Source organism: Paroedura picta, chromosome 1 (assembly GCF_049243985.1).
Source record: "Paroedura picta isolate Pp20150507F chromosome 1, Ppicta_v3.0, whole genome shotgun sequence".
NCBI classification, from domain to species: domain Eukaryota; kingdom Metazoa; phylum Chordata; class Lepidosauria; order Squamata; family Gekkonidae; genus Paroedura; species Paroedura picta.
In genome coordinates this window covers 202792352-202814273 of record NC_135369.1, presented here as the reverse complement: position 1 = coordinate 202814273, position 21922 = coordinate 202792352, and the positions used below count along the sequence as shown (strand labels likewise).

General features: G+C 53.6%; 1 protein-coding gene across 1 annotated transcript in view; it reads right to left on the bottom strand.

The window, feature by feature from the left end:
* The window catches only part of PTCHD4 (patched domain containing 4), a 63040-nt gene extending 48634 nt beyond the window's left edge, over nt 1-14406 (bottom strand). The window contains exon 1 of the mRNA XM_077317075.1: nt 13839-14406. Coding sequence (XP_077173190.1) covers nt 13839-14387 — 549 coding nt within the window. The 5' untranslated portion in view covers nt 14388-14406. The remainder of the gene's footprint in view (nt 1-13838) is intronic.
* Nucleotides 14407-21922: the final 7516 nt, after the last annotated feature.

Here is a 21922-nt window from a genome sequence, read left to right as displayed (position 1 = left end):
CTCTTGGGGGTATCCTTTTGGGGTGGGCTTGCAGATGGAACTGAGTTTGCTAAGCACTGCGTCTCTTAGGGCCAAACTACATGTACGATTGGGAGATTCGGGAACAAAGGTCTTGGAGAGGCTTTCAAAAATGTAAACGGCACCCAGGAAGTGGGGGAAGGATGATTCAGATCAGGCCTGTGTAGGGGTGCCGGCTTCCAGGTGGGGCCTGGGGATCCTCTGGAGTGACAGCTCTTTTCCAGACTGCAGAGATTGGTTCCCTTGGGGAAAACGGATATTTTGGAGGGTGGACTCTATGGCCTTGGAAACCACTGAAGTTAAGAGTCCCAGAGGGGGATGTGGTAGAGGGCTGGCAGATCCCGTTTGGGAAATTCCTGGAGACTTGGGGGTGGATCCTTAGGAGGGCAGGGGCCTTGCCGATCCCCGGGCCCAGAGAGGTAAAGATGGCCTCAACCACAGCCAGGGCTTTTCCAGCCTGGTGGGACAACCTCCCTGGCGAGATCAGGGCCCTGCAAGATCTATTTTCTCCTGTCAAGCTTTGGGGCTTTGTTTTGTGCCGTGATTCCCCAGGAAGTAAAGGTGCTGTTCTTTCATGAGGGTGCCCATTTGGGGATGGGGAATGCTGAGAGCCTTGAGGTGTGGGTCCTGAGGAAGGTGGGGTTGGTGAGAGAGATCTGGAGGTGATTTTATTGTGGTGGAAAGCACTGCCAACTTGCCACCGACTTACGGTGATTCTCTGAGCGGCTTTCGAGGCAAAGGACAGGGGGGGTGTGCTATCGCCTGCCTCTGCAGAGCAACCCTGAGCTTCTTCAGTGGCCTCCCATCCAAATGCCACCCTGAGCGGTCTTCCCCTGGCTTATGAGATCAGCCTGAACGGCCTTTTAACGCTTTCTAATGCATTTGATGCTTTTGTATCATTTCAGTATATCCCCCCTGGCGAAGCTGAACGCGAAACGCATAGAGCAGGGGTAGTCAAACTGCGGCCCTCCAGATGTCCATGGACTACAATTCCCATGAGCCCCTGCCAGCATTCGCTGGCAGGGGCTCATGGGAATTGTAGTCCACGGACATCTGGAGGGCCGCAGTTTGACTACCCCTGGAGAAACGGCATTGCGGGCATCCCCTCTGGCTGAGTTTTTGTGCTCTCCTGGCCCCTGCCCCTCTTCCCTCTCCCGCTCTCCGGCTCTTGCTTGCTTCTGCTACGTGGGATGGCATTCCAGTACACTCCTTTGCAGGAGGGGAGGGCGCACACCGCAGTGCAGTCAGGACTTCGGAGCTCTCTGCTGATCGCTCCCCCCCCCTCCACGCACACACACACACACAGCCGGCAGCCTGTGGCTTTCCCGTTCTCCGCCACTGCTCACGCCCGCACTCTCCAGCTGCAAGAGACGGGAGAGACACCCAGCGGGGAAAGCCCTGGCTCTAGCCAAGCCCTCCGGAAACCCACGAGCCAGAGAAGCGGGACTCCCCGCTGGGGGGTGAAGGAAGCGGTTCAAGATTCCCATGGGGCTTTGGCACCCCTTGACAATACACGCACGCTTCATGAGCTTCAACTGGGATGCTCCCCACAGCAAGCACAAATGTCTGGGGTGGGAGGGGGTGGGGGAGGCTTCTCCTTTGGGGTTTGTGGCTGTCTCTGAGCGGGTGTCCCAAATGATTTTGGGGAAGGGGAAACCTGCACATCCCAAGAGAAGAGCTTTTTTTCATACCTCGCTTTCTACTACCTGAAAGGGGCTTATAAACACCTTTCTGTTCCTCTCCCTGCAAGAGGAGCCTTGTGAGGCAGGTTGGGCTCAGAGAACTCGGAGAGAACTGTGATGTGCCCAAGGTCACCTGGCTGCTGCTCTTAACCACAGCACCAAAAGGCTCACAATGCAACCCTTTATTCAGTGTGTGAGCTTTCGAGTGCAAGCACTCTTCGTCAGACTATGATCTCCTTTCAAATAAATGTCAGGTTAACATGCCTGGTTTCCCTTCTTTCCCTAGGGAAATGTGAACTAGACTTGGGTTAGATTTGATATCGAGGCAGGGGACACGAAATGCGCCAATTATTTCCATAATTTGGTTACAGATATGGATCCCCATAAAGAGGAACATGGGTTCTGGCTAGATCTCAAGATTACTGACAAGCTCTGGTCACACGTTACATGTACAATCCATGTGCAATGTACACGACTTTTCTTTATGTACGTGCTGAGTAATTCCACATGCTGTGAAGTTTACAGCTGAACAAGTGACTCAGTCCCATATCTGCCCAAGTACTGGTTCCTCATTTTGTTTGTAAAGAAGGAGAGCTGGGGTTTTGCACCTCGTTTTTTCCTAACCAAAGGAGCCCCAAAGGGGCGGACAATCACCTTCCCTTCCTTTTCCCACAACAGACAGTGAGATGGGTGGAGCTGAGAAAGCTCTGAGAGAACAGTGACTGGCCCAAGGTCACCCAACTGGCTGCATGTGGCAGAGGAGGGTGGAATCACACCCAGTTCTCCAGATTAGAGGCCACTGCTCTTAACCAGCAGGTGCTCTAGCGAACCAGCTGGTGGGTTACCGCTTTCATACAAACAGAGGTATGCATGTACGGCCAGAGCAAATAGCTTTGCCAACGATGACAACTCTAGGTTGGGATGTTCCTGGAGATTTTGGGAGTGGAGCCTGGGCTGAACAGGGTGTGGGGTGGGGACGGCCCTTAGGGGGGAATCCATCCAGCCAAAGAGTCCAGCCTCTGGAGCAGCCAGTATCTCCAGGGAAGCTGATCTGTGTTCTTTTGAGATCAGTTATGACTACGGGAAGTCTCCAGGTATCGCTTGGAGATGGTCATCCCTACAGGACTACCTTCGTGAAGAGGAATCAAGAGGGAACAGGCCTGCCCCACATCTTTGCTTTGCTGCCCCCCTTGCTTCTGTTCTTTGACCACGCTGCCATGTGACCGAGAGATATATCTGTGTGGAAAGATGGACACATGGACAGATAGCGGTCCATGTATTTCTGAATCATCTCCCTTCAGGCATGAAGTGCTTGCTTCTTTTTAGGTGGGAACAGAAGGACCCCCCCCCCCCAAAATGTTTTTTTTTTTTTAACTGGCTCTCTGGGAACCGGAACGTTTTACAGTCTCTTTGCTTATCAGTAAAGTGGGTCAAGTGCAGTTAACGAAATGCAAAGCATCGAGAGGAAATCTCATTTAAGAATCTCAAGAAGCCCCGGGGATGTCCCTGGTTTGAACAAACGGGAGAGTTCTTCGGAAGGAGCTGCACGGACAGGGAAGAGAACGGGGAACGGGTTCAGATTCTACCGTGCTGCTTGAAAAGGGTTCTGTTTCCAAAAGCATTTGACCCTGATGTAAACTGCTGCAAGAAACAGCAAGAAATTGCATGCAGGGTGGGGTTGTGGTCCTCTAAAACAGGGGTAGCAAATGCTGGGAGGGGGTCATGGGAATTGTAGTCCATGGACATCTGGAGGACCACAGGTTGACTACCCCTGCTCTAAAAGGCCAGAAATGTTCACTTTCAATCCCAGGAGGTTAGCTCAGCAATTGCAAGGCCTCCCTCATTCTACACCAGGGCTAGTCAAACTGTGGCCCTCCAGATGTCCATGGACTACCATTCCCATGAGCCCCTGCCAGCGTTCGCTGGCAGGGGCTCATGGGAATGGTAGTCCATGGACATCTGGAGGGCCGCAGTTTGACTAGCCCTGTTCTACACGGTACCAAAGGTGGTATTTTGCAGTCACTCGGACTTTAATTCTTCTCTTTCTTCAGCAGGAGGCTGTTCCGCTTCCCATAAATATGTAAGTTGGATTTGACAGAGTGGTCCCAGGGCAGTTGCCGAGCAAAATTGTTTGATACATTCACATCGAGATACGTTGCTGCAGCAGCAAAAACAACTCTGTGCCGGGCGTGTGGTGAGCGTGGGCACGGAGAAGGTCCCTGGAAGGTCCCTGAAGAGGCAGACCTCCTGCAACTAGAGGCATCAAGCTTCATCCCCAACTAGGATCTGAGCAGGGAGAGGTTGTCCATCTGCTCAGTGGTGGTCAGTGCCATGAAGTCGCTGCTGAAATATGGCAACCCCTGTAGGGTCTTCAAGGCAAGGGACAAACAGGGAAGGCTGGCCATAGCTTGCCCCTGCATAGCAACCCTCGACTTCCTCAGCGGTCTCCCATCCAAGGACTAACCAGGGCCGACCCTGCTTAGCTTCCAAGATCTAGAGAAATCAGGCTAGTCTGGCCATGGCAGTTAGGGCAGGGGTAGTCAGCCTGTGGTCCTCCAGATGTCCATGGACTACAATTCCCATGAGCCCCTGCCAGCGTTCGCTGGCAGGGGTCTCATGGGAATTGTAGTCTATGGACATCTGGAGGACCACAGGTTGACTACCCCTGAGTTAGGGCACCCATCCCTTTAACACGTGTAGATGTTTTGTCTTTGACTTCTCGATGTTCGTTATAAATAGGCTTCGCTTGAGGCTGGTTTCAAGTTAATTAGGTTGGAGAAGAGGTAGCAGTGAAACATCCCAGAAGTGCAATTGGGCAATGCAGAAGTCTCAGGCAGACGCTCCCCACAACAGAGACCACAACAGAGGTGGGTGAGGCTGAGAGAGCCCTGAGATTACTGAAGAAGAAGAAGAAGAATTGCTTCTTCTATTCTGTTTTTCTCTATCCGAAGGAGTCTCAAAGAGGCTTACAGTCACCTTCCCTTCCTCTCCCCACAAGAAACACCCTGTGAGGTGGGTGAGGCTGAGAGAGCCCTGATATTACTGAAGAAGAAGAAGAGTTGGTTCTTATATGCCGCTTTTCTCTACCCGAAGGAGTCTCAAAGAGGCTTACAGTCGCCTTCCCTTTCCTCTCCCCACAAAGAGTTGGTTCTTATATGCCACTTTTCTCTACTTGAAGGGGTCTCAAAGTGGCTTACATTCACCTTCCCTTTCCTCTCCCCACAACAGACACCCTGTGAGGTGGGTGAGGCTGAGAGAGCCCTGATATTCCTGCTCGGTCAGAACAGTTTTATCTGTGCCATGGCAAGCCCAAGGTCACCCAGCTGGTTGCATGTGGGGGCGTGCAGAATCGAACCCGGCATGCACTCCAAGCTGCCCAGTAGGGCTTCTGATTGTCCACTGGACAATTGTCTAATGGACTGTACAGATTTTGCTGAGCCAGCGCAGAGTAGTGGTAAGAGAGGTGGCCTCTAATCTAAACAACCTCCTCCACATGTCCTCAGCTGCGTGACCTTGGGCAAGTCCCAGTTCCCCCAGAGCAGGGGTAGTCAAACTGCGGCCCTCCAGATGTCCATGGACTACAATTCCCAGGAGCCCCCTGCCAGCATTTGCCCTCTCTGCATCCGCTGGCAGGGGCTCATGGGAATTGTAGTCCATGGACATCTGGAGGGCCGCAGTTTGACTACCTTTGAGCTACTGTCTCGAGTGGGGCATTTGTGCTTTAGAGAGAGAGAGAAAGAAAGCATTAACAGTCCATCGCCCTGAAACGCTCTTTCATTCCAGAGAGGCACGGGCTACATTCTTGTGACCAGACCGGGGCCGGAGCCTGGATCAAGCGCCAGTTGTGCGGAAAGCACAAGGCAAGCACGTCTGCCTCTCTGGACTTCATTGCAACACTTCTGCCGATGCACCAAACGCTGGCCGCCTGTACCACAACAGCAAAGGGACGCGGGCTCCCCTGATCCGGAGGCCGCAGCAGCCGAAAATGCTCACCGAGGGAGCAAAGGAACAGCAGGAGCACCGCTACGCCTGAAAGTCCTCAGCAGCAGCAAGCAAACAAAATTACAAGAGAGGTTTGTGAACCTTGGCAGGTCACAAGTTGGGCAGGGCGGGGAGCCACAGAAAGAGCCTGAGATTACAGTTGCCAACCTCCAGGTGCAGCCTTTGTATGCAGAGATCAGTTCTCTGAAGAGAATGGCAAGTTTTCTGTGGGGGCTCCCCACAAAGATCTCTCCCTCCCAAACCCCATCATCTCCAGGTTCCATGAAGGGGTCTCTGAATCCATTCACATAAACAAAAGAGGCGACGGCAGAGTCCAGAGAGAGGACAATGGAGTGTGGCTAGAATCCCTTGGCCCTGTATTCTCTCCTAAGGTTGGCTGGTGTAGTTAAGAGCCGAGGGCCTCGATTCTGGAGAACCAGGCTGGCTTCCCCACTCCTCCTCCAAATTCAGAGAGAGAAGGGTGACTTTCCCAAGGCCACCCGGCTGGCTGCATGTGGAGGAGCAATGCTGAATCAAGCCCAGCTCTCCAGATTAGAAGCTGCCACTCTTCACCACCACACCAGGAATTTACCATTTTCACACTTTACAAACGCAAATGATCAAAAAAACAGAAAAAAATCAGCCTAAAGATAGCCTCAAAGACGTACCTGGCTAGTTATGTGCATCGATTGTACAAGAAAACACAGTGTTTATGCACAAGATACACCAATACAGATTGACTGGGGAAAAAAAATTATAATTGGCAGTTCCGGGTGGGTAACCATGTTATGTGGCAGGAATATCCCCAAGACCAGGTGTAGTCAAACTGCGGCCCTCCAGATGTCCATGGACTACAATTCCCATGAGCCCCTGCCAGCGAATGCTGGCAGGGGCTCATGGGAATTGTAGTCCATGGACATCTGGAGGGCCCAGTTTGACTACTCCTGCTCAAGACTAAAGCAAATGTTTTGCAACAGGCTCCTTTCACTTTCACTGACACTTTAATTGAAAATTCACTTTCATTGATACTTTTGTCTATTTGTTTTATTTACTTTCGTTTAAAGGACACTCAAAGAGTTGATACCTTTTCCCCCACCCTCTTTCGCTTTGTCGGCTTTACATGGGCTCAACTCTGAGCACCCGGAGCGGATTTTGGGAAGGGTGGTGCCGATTCTGCAACTGGAAATTGGGAAAGGTTTTAAAAAAACGGGCAGCGCTAGTCTTGAAGAACAGTGAAACTGCCTTTAGAATCGCATCCCCTTCAGGAAAGGCAGGAGAGGGGCTTGGGGTGCGAATGGCAAAATACAGAACATGGCCACAAGCTTCTGGTGACCCCCACAGAGTTTTTGAGGCGAAAGACGGTCAGAGATGGTTTGCAATTGCCTGCCTCTACATAGTGAGGCTGGGCTTCCGTGGGGGTCCCCCATCCAAATATATTAACCAGAACTACCTCTGCTTAGCTTATGAGATCTGATGAGATCACGCTAGACCAGGGGTAGTCAAACTGCGGCCCACCAGATGTCCATGGACTACAATTCCCAGAAGCCCCTGCCAGCATTTGCTGGCAGGGGCTTCTGGGAATTGTAGTCCATGGACATCTGGAGGGCCGCAGTTTGACTACCCCTGTGCTAGACTGAGCCCCTACCCAGGTCATGCAAGAGAAGACCAAATGGTTTGCCATTGCCTGCCTCTGTGTAGAAACCCAGGGAGTCCCTGATGGTCTCCCATCCAACTACCAACCAGGGATAACCCTGCTTAGCTTTGGAGTTTGGACTAAATCAGGCTAACCTGTGCCATCCAGATGAGGGGGTCTTTAAAGGACGGAGGGAGAGAAGGAAGAAGAAGAGTTGGTTCTTATATGCCGCTTTTCTCTACCCGATGGAGGCTCAAAGCGGCTTACAGTCGCCGTCCCTCTCCTCTCCCCACAACAGACACCCTGTAGGGTGGGTGAGGCTGAGAGAGCCCCGATATCACTGCCCAGTCAGAACAGCTTTGTCAGTGCCGTGGCGAGCCCAAGGTCACCCAGCTGGCTGCATGTGGGGGAGCGCAGAATTTAACCTGGCTCATCAGATTAGAAGTCCGCACTCCTAACCACTCCACCAAACTGTGTACTATTCCTCCTGAAAGGCCTGCGGTTAGAAACAGGCCTATAAATCTAGCCTCTATTGACAAGGAGCTGAAAGGACTTCGGCAAAGAGCAAAAACATGAGCTGTTAATTTTTGTTTTGCTCCTGATTAAAGTCGCATCAGAGCCAGTTCAGCGTTTTCCCTCCCAGTTCAGCGTTTTCATTCCAAAGGGAAAGTCCAGGAGGACATGCACAAACAGAGGCTGCAATCATTGCATGGGGAAGGGACGACAGCAGAGTGTGGCGCTCTGCTCAAGTGGAGGATCACGCTGAGGGCGGCCTGGGCTCACCTCCACACCCCGGGCGAGGGGGAAGTGTGCAGGCTGCAGGGCCTGACCGCACAGCCTCTTGGCAACACTCCTGGGGACTGGGGGAGTCCGTCTTCCCAAGGAGCAGCGCACAATCCCCCCTCCAGGACCAATGACCAGTGTTTGCTGCAGTGAAGGGATGGCAGCTGGCTCTGAATGCCTGGGAACATGTGACAGGGAGAACGGATGACACTTGGCTTCGTAGTGTCCCAGCAAACTCTCAATTGGCACGTGAAGAGCGAGGCCGTCACACATATAAGCGCGTCCCACCTGCCTGTCACTGAACTGGCTCAGGGAGAAACTGTGGATTTGTGCCAAGGCCTGTCTGATAATTACACAAGCAACCTTTTCCGTTTTGGCTTAAACAGAACATCACTTTCCCGTCTCCTACACCCACTGACTGACCTATCGTTCCCTTCTATGCTTCCTTAATTGTAACAGGAGGAGGGAAGGTGTTTCCTGTCTTGTCAAATTCCGGGATCTAAGCAGGGTTGGTTCCTGGATGGAGGGGCCACCAAGGAGGGCTCAGCAGCGGAAGGCACTGTCAGACCGCTTCTCACGTGCCTCAAAAGACACTGGGTGGAGTTACCATAAGTCTGGGGCACCTTGATATCAATGATGTGCGTAAGATAGACAGAGGAAGGGAAGGTTGCATGGTACAGCCTGATCCGGTCAGATCTCAGAAGCTAAACAGAGTTGATGCTTAGATGAGTGACCACCAAGGAAGGCTCTGCAGAGGAAGGTAATGGCCAACCACCTCTGCTTCTCACTTTCCTTGAGAGTCCCTTGCTGGGTTCCCCGTGAGTCAATCTGACAACACTTTACACAACCAGACTGGCAAGTTAAAGAGGGCTGGTATGTGGATGGGAGACAGCAGGGAAAACCCTGCAGAGGCAGGCAATAGCACAACACAATGGCAGTGGCTCCTCCATTGCCTTTAACAGCTAAGCAGGGTTGGTACTTGGAGGAGTGACCACCAAGGAGCACTCTGCAGAGGCAGGCAATGGCAAAACCACGTCTGCTTCTCACTTGCCTCAAAAGACACTGGCTGGGGTTGCCATAAGTCCATTGCAACTTGACAGCAATGACCTGTGCAAGGCAGATGGGGGAAGGTGACTCTCCAGATGCCCATGGACTACAATTCCCATCAGCCCCTGCCAGCACTGGGAATTGTAGTCCATGGGAATTGTAGTCCATGGGCATCTGGAGAGCCACCGTTCGGCTACCCCTGCTGCATAAGGCAGCTTGACATGTGTGCGACGGTGGGTTTCCTCTAGCTGTGGGCTCCCGGTGCACAAACTTTCATCCCACAAATCCCAGCATAGGTTTTGGAGGATGGAGGAAGGTCCAAAAGGTAAACATCAGAATCACACAGAGCCAGAAGAGACCAGAAGTCCAGCCCCCCCCCCCCCCCACTCACACACAGACACTTTTAATCCACTCTAGCCCCCGATCTGTGGGAATTAAAAAAAAAAAGCATACACTCCTGTCAGGTGTTCATCCAGTCTCCTCCTAAAACTTCCATTGAAGGAGGCTCCACCACCCTCAGAGGCAGTGTATCCCATCTACGAACAGCCCTCGACATCAGAACACTTCCTAAAATTTAAGGAGATCCTCCTTCATCATAATTGTTCCTAGTCCTAGGCCCATTCTGCACACATTGGATAATGCAATTTCAATGTACTTTTGCAGCTGGATTTTCCTGTGCAGAACTGGATAATCCACTTCTAAAGGGTACTGAAAGTGCATTATCCAACGTGTGCAGAATGGGTCCTTGTCTGTAAATCTGCACCAAACAAGTTGGCTTCCTCTTCAACATGTCACGTAAACACAGCTATACTATCACCCCTTGCCCTCCTCTTCGACAAGCAACACCTACCCTGCTCTCTCCACCTTTCCTCCTAAGGCGTGGATTCTGACCAACATCCTCCTCACCCTTATCTGACCCCTTCTGACCCCCCCCCACCTCTAAAAGTTATGCTGGTAATTGTGGATGAATGGCCATATGGCTCCTTCTCTTGTAGCTCAAAAGCTCTCAAGAGCTCTGCGTTTTTTGGTGAGAGCCGCAAAGTGCAAAAACAGCCCTGGCCTCTGAGATTGTTGGAAGCCACTGGTTTGGGGTGCACTGTCTCAGTTTATGTGTCCTCCGCCACCCCCTGGCCACCTGTGAAAAGCAGCATTCATCCGAACTGTATAGGAAATGCAGTTCCTGATTCATGTAGTACAAGCTGTGCAGTAAACGAAAGCCAAGTCAGTGCAGCCTACCTCGAAGGGTCGCGCCCAAGATTATTGAGCTCATGGGCATGAAAGCAATTTTTTTTTGTGCACATGAAGTGCGGCAGCAATGCGTTGGCTCTGACCTGGCGTGCTCAGGGTAGCTCAATCTTGCTGGATCTTGGAAGCTTCTTCTGTTTGTCTCTGGCCTTGATTACTGCGGCAGGGATTTTGACAGCCCTGGAAGGGTTTCCTGAATGGGTAGGAGTTAATCTTTAAATATATCTTTAAAATGTGTTAAATATTTATCAGGCGATAGGACCATATATGGTCATGTCCACTGGCCCAAAATGGCCAATGGTGGGCCTGGATGGGGTGGGGGGGCATGCACACGGCTATGCCTCCCAACCACATTCTGCACCATTGTACCACTTCTGGGGTTCCTCGACTCCTAAAGGATGTTTCAGGAGTTTCTCAATGGTAAAAAGGTTGAAAAAGGCTGCTTTATGGGGTTGCCCTATATACTGGTGGCTGGGCCCCACTTTTCACCACAAATACCATCAATAATTGTAGAGACTGTCTAAAAAGCTAGAGCTCCCGGAATTGTGATAATTTTCAGGGGCGGGCGCGGGGGAGAATCGTTTTAAGGGAAGAGAGCACACACTTGTACTTCCATAACCCACAGCAAAATCATGAAAACTGTCCTTTAAGTCATGCCCCCTAATTTCACCAGCATTGAAGCAGATGGTATGGTAGTCAAACTGCGGCCCTCCAGATGTCCATGGACTACAATTCCCAGGAGCCCCCTGCCAGCGCTGTTCTAGGCTCTGCATTTTATATTCACCATACACTCCTCACACCATCCTGGGATCTGCCCACCCCGATTTGGTTCCTCCTCAGGTTGTGAGAATGATTATGACGATGTTATCTGTTCAGTCGTATCCAGCCCTCGGCGATTCTATAGGACAGTTTTCGCCGTACGTGTCTGTCAATGACTGCTTCTTTTAGTTCTTTGAGTTTTAGAAGCCAAAACCACATTGGGGTGTATCTTGCAGGCTGCCATTCTGGGCATCAAAACTGATCCCCCCTTCTTCGCTGCCCTCTAGCCAGGAGTGGTTTAAGGATTTGCAGGGCTCACAGCACCAGAACCCGTTTAAGGATCCACTGGGCCCTAGCAGAGTACAATTACCACAGGTACAGCCAGACAGGGGGTGGAGGGAACCCCCATAGCAGAAAGGGGTGTCACTCTGAAGAGGGAAAAGGTAGAGAGAGGCTATAGCCCTGATCTATGGGGGAGAAGTACCTTGTGGGGCTTTAGCAGCTTCCTTGGAAATATTCCGCCCCCCCCCCACATGCACACACATCCCTAAAAGGTCTTGTTGGGGGGATGTTAGCACATGGGGCAGGGGAGGTGCTGAGAGAAGAGGCATCATGTAAGCCGGGGTAGTCAAACTACAGCCCTCCAGATGTCCATGGACTACAATTCCCATGGGCCCCTGCCAGCGAATGGTGGCAGGGGCTCATGGGAATTGTAGTCCATGGACATCTGGAGGGCCGCAGTTTGACTACCCCAGATGTAAGCACTCCTCTCTGCCACGAGAAAATGGGCATGCAAGAAGACAAGCGGCAAAGCTTAGTGTGCCCAGACAGCAGAATTTCTCTCACCCGTTTTGATCCTCTGAGAAGCTGGGGGCAGGGCCCGTGTGTCTCCCTTCCCTATTATATTTGCCTAATAACCCTGCAAGGTAGGCAAGCCTCAGGGAGAGCCAAAGGTCACCCAAGGAATACTGCAGCAGGTTAGGATTAGTGTCCTCCGGGTATCCCAAATTCTCCCAAGGATGATGCCGCAGGCCAAATTGACTTCAAATCTCTCTGCTTTCCTGGCACATGATTTATTTTCTAATCCCTTCGCTTTCCTTTTACACCAAAGTTGCTTGATCCTGCAATAATTTACCCCATGACCTCCACGGCCCAGTCTAGCCGGATCTTTCCAGATCTCAGAAGCTAAGCAGGGTCAGCCCCAACTAGTATTTGGATGGGAGACCCCTCAGAAGAAGAAAAGCATTAGATTTCCTGCCTCGCTTTTCACTCACTCCTTGAAGGAGTCCCAAAGCCGCTTACACGCACCTTTCCCTTCCTCTCCCCACAACATATACCCTCTGAGGAAGGTGGGCCTGAGAGAGCTCTGACAGAACTGTTCTGTGAGAACACCTCTAGTAGGCGCATGCCTGGCCCAAGGTCACCCAGCTGCCTGCATGTGGCGGAGGAGGGGCAGATCAAAACCTATGCTCCAGATCAGCGGTCACTGTGCAGAGGCAGGCGACGACATACTGCCTGCCTCTGACTATCTCTTGCTCCTTGCTGGCTGGTCAGACGAGTTGGACCAATTCTGCACACGATAGATAATGCACTTTCAATGCACTTTAGAAGGAGATTTCCCTGTTCTGTGTGGGAAAATCCAGCTGCCAAAGCACATTGAAAAGGCATTATCCTCTGTGTGCGGAATGGGCCCCGGTCAGCTCTTGGAAGCGATGCAGGCAATGGCCAATCCCCCCTGAACATCTCTTGGCACAGTGTCCCCCAGCCCAAGAACAGAGATCCCAGGTAAGAGGCAGCAGCCTTGCCACAGGTGAGAAGAGGGTGTGGACACAGGACCCGTACAGCCAGGCAACATCCTGCGCCCTCCCTGCACCCAACAACACAGCCAAGCCCCCTGTCCCCCGGGGCATACCTGCCCTACAGCCCTGCGCCCCCGAGACGCCCCCTGGCCTGCCCCAGAACAACCGCGCCAGCCGCCTGCCTGCCTGCCTGCCTGCCTGCCTGCCTGCCTTCCGGGCGCCAGATGGCCCGGGAATCCCCCGAAGGCGCCAAAGCCAACCCCCCCCCCCCCGCGGCTGGCCACCGCCTCCGTCCAACGGGGCAAAGAAGAAAGTTTTGCTCAACGGCGGGCGAGCGAGCGAGCGCCGTCCGGCCGACTTGCGAAGCCGCACCGAGCCGGAGCAGGAGAGGCTCCTCCGAAAGCCTGCGACGCTTCGCCCGCCGCCGGAGCCCGGAGGGAAGGCAGGCAGGCAGGCGCGGGAGGCTGCGGTTCCCAAGCGCAAGACCCGCCGGGGCGGCGCACGGCCCTCGGAGCCTGGCACGGCCGCAGGAACCCTTGGGCGCCCGGGCGGGAAGGGTCCGGCCCGGGAGGGAAACGTTCCCCTTCCCCCTGTTGCTCCGGCGCCAGGCTCCCCTGGGCAGTGGCGACGGGCGGGGAGAATTCCTCGAAGGATCCCTGCCATGCCTTTGGACACCCTTCGGGAGCAGGCGAGCAGGAGAACGAATCTTAGGCGTCGAGTCTCGCCCTGCCGGGTCTCCGGGACCGGGCCACGTCTCCGGGGGCAGGGCGCGCCCTCTCGACCAGTGCGACATCGGGCTGCAGCCAGTCCCGAGCACGCTGACCGCGATCCGCCCTCGAGGAACCACGCTGCCGGCCCCGATCCCCCCCCCCTGGCCCCGCGGGCGCGTACCTTGAGGCGGGTGGTGGGGTAGGTGAGGGGCGTGCGGGCGGCGCTCTTGTTGGCGGGCGGCGCCTGTCGGAGCTCCTCGAGGACGGCGACGATGTCGTCGAGGGCGCAGCGCTTGTCGTGGCCGCTGAGGGCGCACAGGTGGGCGAAGGTGTAGTTGTAGCCGCGGTGGCTGACCCGCAGGGCCAGGACGGCGCGGTGGATGCGCAGCAGGGCGGCGGGCCGGAGCAGGATGTTGGCGCCGGGCGGGGCGAGCAGGAGGAGGCGGCCATAGCGGCCCGGCGGGTGGAGGTGCGAGTAGAGGCGGCCCTTGGCGCGCTCGAGCGGGAAGAGGCTGTCGGCCAGGCGGCGCTCGATCTTGGCCAGGCTGTGGGCCGGCGCCACCAGGCGCTCCAGGTCGCGCTCGGGCTCGAAGCGGCTGAGCGCGCTGAAGCCGCACACCAGGGTCAGCACGGCCGGCACGGTGAGGAAGAAGACCGGGTGGCGGCTGACGAACAAGCCCAGCTGGCGGCAGAAGGAGCGCAGCCCGCCGTGCAGCGCCTGCCGCAGCATCCTCCCCCGCCGCCGCCGCCGCCGCCGCCGCCCCGCCCGCCGGCCGCCCGGAGCGCCTGGGACATCGCCCGCCCCGGCCCGGCCCGGCCAGCCCCCCGCCCTCGCCTCGCCTCCCGCCACGCAGGGCCACGGCCACGGGCAGGGCCGCGGGCGGGACACGGGCGGCGGCGGCGGCGGCGGCGGCGCGGCGCTGGGCAACGCGCGCTCCGGCGGCTCCGGCGGCTCCTGGTCGCCCGCCGCCTCTTCCGCAGCGAGTGGCGCGCTGCACTCCGGAGATCAGCCGGCTCCCTTCGGCGGCCCAGCCGCGTCTCCGCCAGGCCCGGCCCCCTGCCGGCCGCCAGGCATCCCCGCCCGCCCGTCCGTCCGTCCGCCTGCCTCCCCGCCTGCCTACCTGAGGATGATGCGGCAGTCTGAGCCGCCCCTGCCGGGCGCCGGGTTGGGGAAGCCCCGCCACGGCCGCCGCTCCCCCCCCCGCCGCCGCCGCCGAGGGCGCTCCCCGCCCCCTCCCCTGCGGGCCCGAGGGGGAGGGGGAGGGGGAGGGGGAGGACTGCTCTCGCTCCCCCCCCCCCAAGGCTAACCCGTGGAGAAGGAAAGGTGGCCGGGAGGAGGTGCCCTCGCACCCGTGCGCCGGTGGTGGTGGTGGGGGGGGGGGGAGGCAGGAGGCTTGGGGCTCTTGCCGGGGAACCCAACCTTGAAGAGCACGTGTGTGTGTGGGGTGTGGGGGGGGAGATACTCCGGTAGAGGCTCCCGGTTGATGCTGGCACCGGTCCAGTCAGTGCATCAGGGGGTCTGCGGCACACCTGCATGCAGAAACCCAAGCTCCCGCCAGCCAGCGCATGGGGACATTCATGCACACCCAGCCTGGTTTTATTCCCCCCCCTCCTTTTTTTTTTCTTGCACAGCCCACCTGCAGGAGAACCTCCCACCTTTGGACCGGCTGCCAATGGAGCTCCCCCCTCCCAGCCCCCCTGAGTTGTGGGTCCACCTGGGGCGACGTGGCACGGGCACGGGTGAGGCTGGAACACCAAATGCACAGGTGTGTCATCTGGATCAGAGCCCCCCCTCCTCCATTTCCCTGATTGAAAATCTCACCCACACCCCGACCTTGAAGGCCTATTAGGGCTGTCTTGAGCCAGGGTCACTGGAGACGACAAACACACAGCGCCCCCCCCCCCCATGCCTCTTATCAGCCTGCTGGGCTGCGGAGGTCAGCTGTCACTGGCCAGCAGGGGTAGTCAACCAGCGTTTGCTGGCAGGGGCTCATGGGAATTGTAGTCCATGGACATCTGGAGGACCACAGGTTGACTACCCCTGGCTGGACAGCACTTTCCGCTACCAAACTAGACTTCCACACAGACTCCAACAGAGGGGGCGGGAGGCTGTGGTTTCCCTAAATCGGAAGCAGGCCTCTTGGAACTAAAACAAGCAAGCCAACTGGACTCACGACAGACAGCCGTGTTAGTCTGTCTGTAGCTGTAGAAATAGGCAAGAGTCCGGGAGAACCTTAAAGATGAACAGAATCTGTAGCCGAGCAAGAGCTGTCTGAAGAAATGAGCCATGAGCTCTCCCTACCACAAATGTTGATCGTCTTTAAGACAGGGGTGGGCAAACAGTGGCCCTCCAGATGTCCATGGACTACAATTCCCATGAGCCCCTGCCAGCATTTGTAGTCCATGGATATCTGGAGGACCACAGTTTTCCCACCCCTGCTTTAAGGTGGTGTTGGACTCTGGATGTTTTTTTCCTACTTGTGCTCTTATGTGTCTTGGAAAATTGGGACTGGGAAAATCCAGAGGTGGGCCCAGGGGGGGTTCGAAGGGGCAGGCAGTGGCAAGCCACTTCTGAACATCTCTTGCAAAGCTGGCTGCACCTTGATTGGCCCTATTCCAACTTGGACAGCTGGACACGTCCCACCCCCTAGGCTGTTACATAAATCTATAGAGGAACAACAATGGATAAGGATATTTATTTATACTTCAGACGTCTGTGCTACCACTTTTGGGGTCACCGGCTCGTGGTAGCTTACAACAATTTAAAATACAGTAAAATTAAGACGTGTAAAATAACCTAATGGTATCATTGTACAGAATTAAAGCAATGTGTATCGCCTGTTGTTTAACCTGGATAGAAGACTAAGAGGTGATTTGATAGCCATCTTCAAGTACTTGAAGGGCTGTCATAGAGAAGATGGAGCAGAGTTGTTTTCCGTCCTCAGACTGCCGGACCAGAACCAATGGAATGAAATCCATTCAAAAGAATTTCCGGCTAAACATCCGGAAGAAGTTCCTGACAGTTAGAGCGGTTCCTCAGAGGAACAGGCGTCCTCAGGAGGTGGTGGAACTGAGCTAGTTCCGTCAGAGCCCTAAGCGCTTCCGAGAGCTCATTACACCAAGTAGGGGCCAGGACCAAAAAGGCCCTGGTCAAGGCCAGACAGACTTCTCTCAGTCCAGGGATAATCAATCTATTGGTAGCAGAAGAGCAAAGAGTTCTCGGGGGCATAGAATTCCAGAATGGAAAAAGATAAAGAAACATTAAAAGAACAGTGGTATTAACGTTTGGTGTAGCTAAGAGTTCAGAATTTTATACTCATTTGCATTCTGTGATGCTGAGTGGTCACTCTCCCTTTATCTTTCTAGTGTGGCAGAGTATTAAGAGCAGTACAGGGCAAACAGCTGTTTGATCTAAGCTACTTCGCAGGACTGTTGTGAAGGTAAAAGACAAGATTTGCTGAATGGACTCCTGGGAGGAAGGTGAGGCTAGGTACTTAATTCCAGATGTATGGGAAGCATTTAAGGGTTTGACCCCACAAACATTCATACAGTTTGGAAAAATTTCTTTAAAAAAAAAGGGTGCCTGCTCTTTTATTGAGCTGTCTTATACCGAATCGGGCCATTGGTCCATCAAGGTCAGTCATGTCTGCTCAGACTGGCAGACTGTCCATGGACTACAATTCTCATGAGCTCCTGCCAGTATGGTGCTCCATCTCATCAGAGTTCGGAAGTTATGCAGAGCAGACATGTGGAAGAAAGACCTCCAAGAGAACTCTGCCCTGGCAAATTTATCACCTCTGTTTTTCACATGCCTCGAAAGCACCTTCTGGGGCTGCTGTAAGTCGGTGGTGATTTCATGGCACTTGATTTATTTTATTTTGGGATTTATACTGCCCCTCCCAGCAAGCATACAAGATCACTGCTTTGCCCTCGATGAGGAGCGCATGCCTGCATTAGCCCAAATTAGGCACTTCGAAACCTGAAGACCTCAGTGTATTCACTGCAAGTCAGGCCTGATTGATCTAGTGGGCTTCCTTCTGAGTAAGCATGCATCAGAATGGGATAACTGTCCAGTTGATTTCAAGGAGAAAACGGAGTCTGTAGCCCCAGAACTGAGACCAGCCTGATTGGAGGGAGTTGCTCTGAATCTTGACCAAGGATTCATTGTTCCTGCAGCAGGTTCTTTGCTTGCCTTGCAACCTGGAGTTCTATAGTGCCTTAAGGCCGGCACAAAAATGCTATTTAAAGCTGTTTCTGCAGATAGGCAAATCCACCAGAGATCAGATCAACCTCCCTCTCTGAATATCTCTGCTCCGGATATTGACAGAAGTGGAATATACATGACAAGCACTGACTGGCATCTTCCAGACGGGGCTGTCAGATATCTTCTTCTCAAGAGCTGGTTTTGCGGGAATGTCTTTGTGTCTCCCTTTTGGAGAGCCAGCATAGTGCCATGGTGAAGAGGAGAGGCCTCTAATCCAGAGTCCCAGTCCGATGCCCTGCTCCTCCACATGCAGCCACCTGGGTGACTTTGGGCCCGTTACAGCTCTCTCAGTCTCCCCTACCTTACAGGGTGTCTGTTGTGGGGAGAGGAAGGGAAGGCGATTGTAAGATGCTTTGAGACTCCTTCGGGTAAGGAAAAGCGGGATACAAAAAACCAGGTCTCCTTCTTCTTGCCATGTTTCGTGCCAAAAACAGTCCTCTAAAAATAGAAGCCCCACAATTCCTTTGTTGTTCATACGTGGTGATCTGAGTCACCAGCCACACCATACATGGAAGGCCAGACTCTGATGTTTTCAACTATTTAAAAGGCTATCTGGCCACTTGTGGGTGTGCTGTTCTGTGTCAGATCTGGAGGAAAGTTTTTGAAAGATACCTCAAGGGCCGTTTCCCAACCAAAATTCTCCTCCATCGCCGTGCCTTGAACCAATCCTGGTCTTAGCTGGGGTGGGAGGTGCCAATCCAGCACTGGGACCTTTAGGAAGACGGGCACCCTCCCCACACACACCCATGCTCTCCAAATTCTCATCTGAAGGTCGTTTTGCCTCCAGGCGCTGAAGAGAAATCAATTCAGCATTAAGGTTGCCCAGAACAATCAATTCCGGAGATGTATACAGAAAGGGCTTCACGCAGGTGGAAACCCCAACCAGCATGGTGCAGGCATGAAAGAGAGGCAGACTCTCATCTGGAGAGCCGGGTTCATTTCCTCCACTCCTCCCCCTGCAGCCAGCTGGGTGACCTTGGGTCAGTCACAGTTCTCTCAGAGCTCTCTCAGGCCCACCTACCTGTTGTGGGGAGAGGAAGGAAAAGATGTAGATTCCAGGGGCACCTTTAAGACCAACAAATTTTCGTCAAGGTATAAGCTTTTTTGTGCATGCACAATTTGTCAGATACAGTGAACGCTTAAACCTTGACGAAAACTTTGTCGGTCTTAAAGAAGTTGCTGAACTCAAGCTGTGTTCTGCTCCTTCTGACCCACCTGCATCTAAAGAAAATGCAAGGACAGATGTTCGCCTCTCCATCTTAGAATCATAGAATCATAGAGTTGGAAGGGGCCATACAGGCCATCTAGTCCAACCCCCTGCTCAACGCAGGATCAGCCCTAAGCATCCTAAAGCATCCAAGAAAAGTGTGTATCCAACCTTTGCTTGAAGACTGCCAGTAAGGGGGAGCTCACCACCTCCTTAGGCAGCCTATTCCACTGCTGAACTACTCTGACTGTGACATTTTTTTTCCTGATATCTAGCCTATATCGTTGTACTTGAAGTTTAAACCCATTGCTGCATGTCCTCTCCTCTGCAGCCAACGGAAACAGCATCCTGCCCTCCTCCAAGTGACAACCTTTCAAATACTTAAAGAGGGCTATCATGTCCCCTCTCAACCTCCTTTTCTCCAGGCTGAACATTCCCAAGTCCCTCAACCTATCTTCATAGGGCTTGGTCCCTTGGCCCCAGATCATCTTCGTCGCTCTCCTCTGTACCCTTTCAATTTTATCTACGTCCTTCTTGAAGTGAGGCCTCCAGAATCTTCTCCCCCCAAGGGCCAGTAAAACTGCAACCTGACATGTTACTTAATCCACTTGATAGCATCCCTATGGGCAAAAAGCACACCAACATTTAGACAGCCTTTGCCTCCAAGAGAGGTTCAGGTTCCCCAAGGAAGGAACCCCAAGTTGAGCAAACACAGGGCCTGTCTCAGGTGGGGAGGAGGGGCTCTTCCTTTCGTTCATTCGTCTGGAGCAGGGGTAGTCAAACTGCGGCCCTCCAGATGTCCATGGACTACAATTCCCAGGAGCCCCCTGCCAGCGAATGCTGGCAGGGGGCTCCTGGGAATTGTAGTCCATGGACATCTGGAGGGCCGCAGTTTGACTACCCCTGATCTGGAGGGTTTGTCCCCTTGTTTTTCGGGGTTATTTTCCTCTCGGGAATGGGAAGGCAGGGTGCATCGCGGGCAAAGAAGCTGCAAGCGGATCTCTGCATGACACGCATCTCGAGAGGGGAGGAGAAAGGGGGTCTGAACAGATGTATTGATTGCCAACACATGTCATCTGTGCAAGGAACTTCGCCGGAGGCTCTTGGGAGCTAGGCTGTGTGAATCTGCATATCGGGCATGTTGCCACATGCACACACGCACACGCACACACCCCCCCCCAAAATGCTGCCTCAGCTAATATTTTCCCTCTGACAGATCCAATGAATATAATTAATGGGCTCGTCGTCAAGCTTGCCATGATCAGCATGCTCATGAATATGATCCCAGGACAAAACCCGCGGCAGCGACAGCCGTGGCGTCTTTATCAGCGGCTTGTGCTAAACTCACAATTAAAAGCAAATGCATTTTTTGAAATGCCATTTACATATGCCGGGAGCCACAACTTCCAGTGCACAAGGTTGCCCATCCCAACATCCCAACACTCCTTTGCACTTCCTCTCTTTGACTGGCAAAAGTGACAGCATATGCCCCCCGGAGGGCTCTTCGCTCTGCGGGTATGAACTTACTGGTAGTCCCCGGCCATCAGGAAGCTCGCCTGGCCTCAACCTGGGCCAGGGCCTTTTCAGTCCTGGCCCCAACCTGGTGGAATGAGCTCCCAGAAGAGCTTAGGGCCCTGCTGGAGTTGCCAACTTTCCGCAGGGCCTGTAAGACGGAGCTCTTCTGCCAGGCCAGGGCGGGTCCCCGCCATTCAATCTGGGATCCCCCCCATCTCCATTGTGTCCACCGGTTCCCACTCTCATCAGTAGGATGGCAAGACTGGCCTGGCTGGTCAAGGGCATAAATTGATTTATCAGTTTTGCTGCCATCTTTTAGTCTTAATAATTTTAACAATGTAATTGGGGTATTTAAGGGGCTTTAAGTGAGCCTCTTGTGGCGCAGAGTGGTAAGGCAGCCGTCTGAAAGCTTTGCTGGAAGTTCAATCCCAGCAGCCGGCTCAAGGTTGACTCAGCCTTCCATCCTTCCGAGGTCGGTAAAATGAGTACCCAGCTTGCTGCTGGGGGGTAAACGGTAATGACTAGGGAAGGCACTGGCAAACCACCCCGTATTGAGTCTGCCATGAAAACGCTGGAGGGCGTCACCCCAAGGGTCAGACATGACTCGGTGCTTGCACAGGGGATACCTTTACCATTACCTAAGGGGCTTTATTGTATTTTATTCTTTTATTGTGTAAACCACGGTGAGCCCGAATGGGAACGACGGTATATAAATTCAAGTAATAAATAATGATAATAAATATTATTGTTGTTGTCGTCGTTATTGGTGTTTGATAAACCCTGCAAGGCTTGGGGGCAGTGGACAACATGTTAAAATAGTCATCCAACCTTCTTGCCAATTCCTGGCAGATGGAATTCACATTTGAGCACCACCAAACATGGAAGCATATCTGTTGCGCATCTGGGGGTGAAAGGTGCAGTTTAACTCAAGGCCAGTTTATGGCAAGAACTCACAAGGTTTTCAAGGCAAGAGAAGAACAGAGGCGGTTGGTTATTGCCTGCCTCTGCTTAGCGACCCTGAACTTTCTTGGTGGCTTCTCATCCACGCGCTAACCAGGGTTGACCCTAGTTAACTTCTGAGATCTGATGAGGCTGGTCTACCCTGGGCCGTCTCCATTCTAGGTTGAGTTTTCCATGATCAGCACACTTGTGAACATGATCCCAAGTAATGCTAGATTGTCCTGAACTCTGGCCACCTTCTAGAAGAAATATCTCAATATAGGACATCCAGGCTGGTCCTCAGAGGCACAGTCAGCAGCCTTTCCAGACCCAGAAACAA